Source organism: Aspergillus ambiguus (assembly GCF_047715705.1).
Source record: "Aspergillus ambiguus strain CBS 117.58 unplaced genomic scaffold BDV59scaffold_9, whole genome shotgun sequence".
Lineage (NCBI taxonomy): Eukaryota > Fungi > Ascomycota > Eurotiomycetes > Eurotiales > Aspergillaceae > Aspergillus > Aspergillus ambiguus.
In genome coordinates, this window is record NW_027395522.1 from 22,333 (window position 1) to 28,801 (window position 6,469).

General features: G+C 48.2%; 3 protein-coding genes across 3 annotated transcripts in view; all 3 read right to left on the minus strand.

The window, feature by feature from the left end:
• Positions 1 to 674: 674 nt before the first annotated feature.
• BDV59DRAFT_163019 (FAD-dependent oxidoreductase) lies at positions 675 to 1,421 on the minus strand. The gene is made up of 3 exons (XM_073687590.1): positions 1,371 to 1,421; positions 1,034 to 1,318; positions 675 to 971 (listed from the first exon to the last, which is right to left on the minus strand). The coding sequence occupies exons 2-3, from the start codon at positions 1,308 to 1,310 to the stop codon at positions 706 to 708; spliced, it is 543 nt and encodes a 180-aa protein (XP_073549423.1). The 5' UTR covers positions 1,311 to 1,318; positions 1,371 to 1,421; the 3' UTR covers positions 675 to 705.
• A 1,378-nt stretch (positions 1,422 to 2,799) lies between these two features.
• Positions 2,800 to 5,916, minus strand: BDV59DRAFT_174791 (GcvT family protein). The gene has a single exon (XM_073689133.1). The coding sequence runs from the start codon at positions 5,588 to 5,590 to the stop codon at positions 3,014 to 3,016; it is 2,577 nt and encodes an 858-aa protein (XP_073549424.1). The 5' UTR covers positions 5,591 to 5,916; the 3' UTR covers positions 2,800 to 3,013.
• Positions 5,917 to 6,213: 297 nt separating this feature from the next.
• The window catches only part of BDV59DRAFT_174793 (uncharacterized protein), a gene marked incomplete at its 5' end in the record, with an annotated part of 452 nt that continues 196 nt past the window's right edge, over positions 6,214 to 6,469 (minus strand). The window contains one exon of the mRNA XM_073689134.1: positions 6,214 to 6,469. Within this exon, the coding sequence (XP_073549425.1) occupies positions 6,297 to 6,469 (173 nt within the window).

Below are 6,469 nucleotides of genomic sequence, written 5' to 3' on the forward strand. Positions count from 1 at the left end.
GAAGGTTCTCTGGTGGGAAAATGTTACGACGTGACATTTCCTGGGAGAGTGCACATGCTTTGTCGAGGATTTCCTTGACGATCTCTACTAGGAAGTCCTGCTCCATATTGTGGGAGAAGCGGAGGCGCCAATGGTATTTCGCAAAAGCAGAACATACAATGTTTATAGGAGCTGCGATAGTGTTCATATATCACCAAGGAACCCAGCTCCGTAGATGGCCCGAGGTGGTCTATTTGTCCCATGACCGGTATATTTCATTCAAAAACTAAACACATGACACCCAGGTTATGGATCTACAGGGTTCATATCTCGAAGGGTGCATTTTACCTTGCTTTCCAGCATATGGCGTGAACACAAATAGGTAGGAAATCAATGACCGGGGTTCGGGCACCGAAAGCCGCATAACAAATGAAAAGCACCTACGCAGTACACCGAGCTCCCCGTCCAAGTGGTCAGGAGTCAGCGCACAGATTTGGGGGCACGATCCATAATTTTTCAGTAGATACTGGACAATTAATATACTACTCTTTAATAACAACTAGTGTCATCCAGCACAGATATTGCATTGGGGTTTATGAGACTAGAACACGGACAGCTAGCACATCCTTGATGGTCGAAAGAGAGTGATAGCAACAATGGTACAAATGGCCTAAGCTAGTTATATTCCAATTATATCCTCGCTAATCATGTTCTTGAATTACTGCATTAAGCCTGGCCACCATTATCACCATGACCATCCATGGGTTTGAACCCGCGACGAAATACTGGACTCTCCTGGATTTTGTTCCAATCATGCAGCATGAGACCGTTCTCCACTGAACACGTAACTTCTTCCTTTCCCCGCGGAACCATCTCTGCTTCATAGGCAGTGATAACCTCCTCAAGCGAACTTTCACCGTCGCGGATAGCACGTGCGCCACCTAATAAATGGAATACATCGCAGATGCAATGATTTAACCCCTGTCCACGATCTTGAGACCGCAAATGTTAGTCAAAATATGTAATATGAAGTTATTAACCTCCAAGAACTCACATGGGGGCATTGGGTGTGCTGCATCCCCCACTAAAGTGAGGCGACCATGCCGATTATTCCATGGTTCAGTAATCCAGTAGCTAATATCTGCCTTGTGAACTTCTGTATCGTCAGGCATCCAAAGGAATGCCGAACGTGCTGGCTCCCCCATTCCATCAGCACGAGATTTGATCATGGCGAGACGCTCTGAGTAGCTCATTGTGTTGTCACTATCGCCCAACCATGCCATTGCCATATGAAAGATCCACGACTCTGGATGATCCGGGCCATCTGGCATGCTTGATACTAAATCTATCTGTTAGACATGTCATTTTCAAAGGACTGGACCAATACTAACTGGACTGGAAGGCATGGAAGCATTTCTCACTTAATGCGAGATAGCTAGTCGGATACCTTTCACGCACATACTTTGCCCTCTCGGCATTATTGTAGCATACGGTCATATTTGTATGGAAAATGGGGAATTTAGTAACTGACGCCTTTGAGGGATCTTCCATTGCAATTTCCCGTACACGAGAGCGTGGTCCATCGGCTCCGATGATTAGAGACCCGGAGACAACTGTGTCGTCAGAGAAAGTGGCCGTGACTCCTTCTCCGCTCTCGTTCAGTGCTACATCAATGAGTTCTTTCCCGTACTTCATGCTCCGCTTAGATATAACTTCTCAGAAAGGGAAAAACAGAGCATACCTGTACATTGATACCCTCAGCACATAACTCCCTCATCCGGCTTCGCGGTACGCGTAAACCATCTTTGTACGGCACACCGGTGATCAAATCTCCACTTTCGCCATGGATTATCGGGTAGAGACCCGAATGAATACCAGCAGTGGGATTGCAAGCAATTTCTGGAAGCTTGCTGAGTATATTCTTCGGCAAGATCTCATCCAGTAAAGGGAGTGCCCAATGTATTGCCATAGTCCATTCATTACTGCGATAATTCAAGGCTCTTTCGCGTTCAAATATTGAGTGACGTATCCCAGCCTGTCAATATGTTAACTATTACCAATTGGCTGCGGTTATGAGGATATATTCACATTCTTTAGTCCTTGACATGTAAGTAGACCCGTTATCCCTAGTCATTGTTATCGATAGCACACCAACAAAGTATTTTTCAGGTAGAAATTACCTGCGCCAATTACAATTACATGTAGATCAGTTGCAGTCATTTTGTATATCCAAAAGCAGAACAAGGCGTTTCGTTTCAGAACGTGTTTCTCGACGGGAGTCCAGTGCCAGACGTGAGTTACTGCGCTCGGTATCTCTGCGTCTTATTACCTATTTTTTTGCTGGTTAAAAAGAAATTTATCATGGACAAGCGCTCGAGTGCACAATGTGAAGGACCGTAGGCCTCCCTGGATCAATTTTCCCGCGGTGAATCTTAGGTGCAATTCATTGATTGTCAATCTGACTGGTGGTGAGACTTTGGCGGCCGGAAGACGGCACCCGAATTCCTGAATAGTCACTACTAGGAATATCCTGGGTGTGGTTACTAGGAACTTCCCGGCCTGTTTCGGATATTAACTGGAGAGCGATCGGCCTAAAAGACGCTCAGAGTCACGACGATAGTCCCCATTGGAATCCATGCCAACCAATATTGGACCAGGCAAAATGAAAACCTAATTACGCCTTTGGTTTCTTTTCTTTTCCCTTCACCGCCACCGCCATTGTCTCTTGTTGTTTCTATGTCTACCTGGTACTATCTACTAGCCCTTTACAATAATTATTGTAGTTTTCCATATCAATATATTTCTTAAGGCGAAATTCGATTGTGCTTGCTTGACAAGTTTGAGAAGACTAGAATAGCGATGCTAGGAAGAAAATATAACAGTGAGGTAGTATAACGATACGCTTCGCCCGTTATGAACGTTACTGATTAGGACGAGTGACCAAGTAATTTGTATGTCTGCCATGTGTCCCATAAATAAGAGTCCACACATAAACATACAGCTTGGGCATAATAATGTGAGGGCCACCGATGTATTATAGCATAGACTTCACTGGAATATTGGAAGATGTGGGGGATAGCAATCTATCGGGTTGTTGACGGCTTGCTTCCCCATCAAACAATGGCTCAGCTGTCACAGTAGCTCTAATACGTCTTCCGAAGTATTCGATTTCGACCGTATCTCCTTCGGAAATGTCACTTGGGAGCCACGCATACGTGACGGGCTTGCGGATTGTGTAGGCAAAGCCGGCAGTAGTCACGTATCCAACAGCCTTATTATGGTAAAATACCGGCTCCTTGCCCATTACAACAGATCGACCATCATCGACCATCAAGCAGCGGAGTCTGCGTGAAGCATGTTGCTTTGAGCGGCGGTGCATGGCAGTCTTGCCCACAAAGTCGTCTGTCTTGCCTAGGTCGATAGCCGAAAGAACGCCGGCCTCGAATGGGTCATGTTCAGTGGTCATATCCGTCCCAAATACCCGATACCCTTTTTCTAGCCGCAACGAGTTGAAGGCACTGCGACCTGCTGGGATAAGTCCGTGTGGTTTTCCGGCCTTCAACACGATATCCCAGAGGTTCTGACCATATTCGGCTGTCGTTTGGACTTCCCACCCGAATTCTCCGACGTATGACTTCCGGAAAATCGTTACCGGTATGCCACCAATGGTCCCATGCCGCGCACGAAGGTAAGGTAAACCCTTATTTGACAGGTCATTAGGACTGATGGTACGTATAACATCAAGGGATCGAGGGCCCCAGAGACCGATACAGCATGTACTGCCAGTTATGTCGTATACGTCAACCCACTGCATTGGATTGTCTTCTCTGTGGTGGCGCGCCTGTCTGGAAAGGTAGGCCAGGTCGGTTGCGCTATTGGCGCCAATTTGGAACTCATTCTGGCTCAATCTTGTAACAAAGATGTCGCCTAGAATCGTGCCGTTCCTATTGAGGAGGAGGGTATGAGTGATGTGCCCCGGGCTCGAAGTAACGTTGCAAGTCGTCAACTGTTGCAGGAGATAGACGGCTCCAGGACCAGAAACGATGAATCGATGAAATGAGGTCATATCATAGAGTGCAACTGCATGTCTAGTTTTCCACGCCTCTGCCGCCACAATCGGCGAGTGGTAGCGTGCCGACCATGAATCTCGTTCGACTGGACGCCAATTTGGTGGGAGAGATTGTACGAGATGCGCATTTGATTCGTACCAAAATGGGCGTTCCCAGCCTCCCAAATCCATGAAGAACGCACCCAGAGCTCGCTGTTGCGCATAGAATGGACTAAGCCGAAGTCCTCTCGGGGATTCTTTTGGTTGTAGAGGATGAAGAATATCGTAGATCTCGACGAAATTTTGCTGGGATGTCTCTGTCACATAAGTGCGTGATAACTGAACATCTTCGAAGCGAGAGAGCTCGCACTCCGTGATATCTATTTCAGAGTACCCTGTCGTGAGAATCTCTGCAATCGCCCGCGCAACCCCAGCAGAATGCGTAACCCAAACTGCTTCGGCGACGTAGAAACCATCTAGCTTTGGTGCTTGTCCCACGAGTGGGCCACCATCTGGAGTGAATGAAAAGATGCCGTTGAAACCATCGGAGATTTGGACATCGCGGAGGGCAGGGAGAAGCTTTTGCGTCTCACTCCATGCAGGAATGAAGTCATCAGAGGTAAATTCCAGCCGTGAGGGCATGTTGTAGTGGTCCACATGCCTAGATGTCAATCCTAGCGACGCAGCGACAACAGGCAAGGGTCGATGTCCATAATACCCGATCCCATACTGGTCACCATGCTCGCGGTAGTAGAGGTCTTGGTCTTGGTGGCGTAGTATAGGCAATTTAGCATTTAATCCATTCGGCTTCTCATTCACTTCACGATTCATATGAGCCGGCACGGGGGTTGTTTTCGCGTATTGATGCGCTAGAGGAAGCAGAGGAATGGATACACCGGCCATGTCGCCCACCTCGACACCCCAGAAGCCTGCGCAGGAGACAATAATATCCGCGGGAACAGTTCCCTTAGGTGTGACCACACCCGTCACGCGGTTGTCCTCTCGATCGATTCCCGTAACAGGAGTGTGTTCAATATAGTGAACCCCAGCAGCACGCGTTCGTTCAATTAGAAGCTGTGTCGCCCGGGCCGCCAATGCCAGTCCATCACTGGGAATGTGCAGCCCCCCTAGCACCACATTGCTGTCGAGCAGAGGGTACATCTGAACACATTCCTCGGTGGTGACGAGCCGTGCATTGATTCCCCAGGATGATGCATATCCGTGCTTGCGCTTCAGATCCTCTAGTCTAGCAGGGGTGGTAGCAACCTCCAGCCCGCCAACTTGATTGAAACAATTCTGCCCATCTTTTTCAATTGACAGCAGTTTTTCAACGGTATATCGGGCGAGGTTCGTCATTGTCTTACTGGGTGTCGTCTGGAAGACAAGCCCTGGGGCATGAGATGTAGAACCTCCTGGCATACTCAACGGACCTTGCTCAATGACAGTAATGTGCTTCCATCCCCGTGAGTTCAATTCATCTGCGACGTTCACGCCGACAATGCCGGCCCCAATAACCACAACTCGTTTGTTAGGGTCCATAACCAATGGTATCGTCTTCAGCATATATCACCAAAAAGTTTGGACATGTCTGAAGCTATTTGTATATGACCAGCGACGCTCTTCATATCAGCATGATAAAATACCTACGTTTCCCCACACCCCCCGCAAGAGGGGAATGGTGATGATAGCATTATATTCGCGCATCTAGCTAGGGTGAATGGACATGTTTCCCAAAATCGGATAATTGGGTGCCGTAGTGCGGAGACACTCCGCACGGAGCATGCCATCTTCATCAACATTCAGTGGCGGTAGGGCGGCCGAGACTTGGTCTAGGCTCAAATAATCATGATCGGGCTGATAGGGAAGATCCAAAACACGGTCCGTGGAGGTCCGCCGGAGGTAGAAGCACGGTTGAACTTTCTCACCCGGGCCGCTCCAGCGTCATTGGCGACCAAGGTCGGATGATGGACAGGGTTCCCATCTTTGGGATCGTTCATTCCAGTGGACACGGGCCAAGCCCTCCGCTGGTAGTAAGCCATAATACGTGTTAGGGCATTGCCCTAGGGGAAGGGATCTAGGGATAGTTTTCCCTTATGGGGTGATCGTCTTACAATGGCTTAAAACCTAATCCTGGTTATTTTGTGTTTAGCATCTTCTCAGGGGTTACCAACTTCTCTCCATCCAAAATGCTCTGTACGCGTGCACTATTTAACAACTTGCATTCCATGGTTAACAGCTACCAGACAAACATAATTTCTCTCCTACGCAGTCAACAAGCCAGATATCCCCCGCAATATTCTCGCGGAGTCAAACACTTGACCTTTCGCTTACTCATAATACCACTCCGAACGCGTGGAGATGGCATCGACATCAGTGGCTTCTTCGGCCCGCTTCTTGTTGTAGTACCATTCCGAACGAGTAGAAAGGGCATCAACGTCAGTT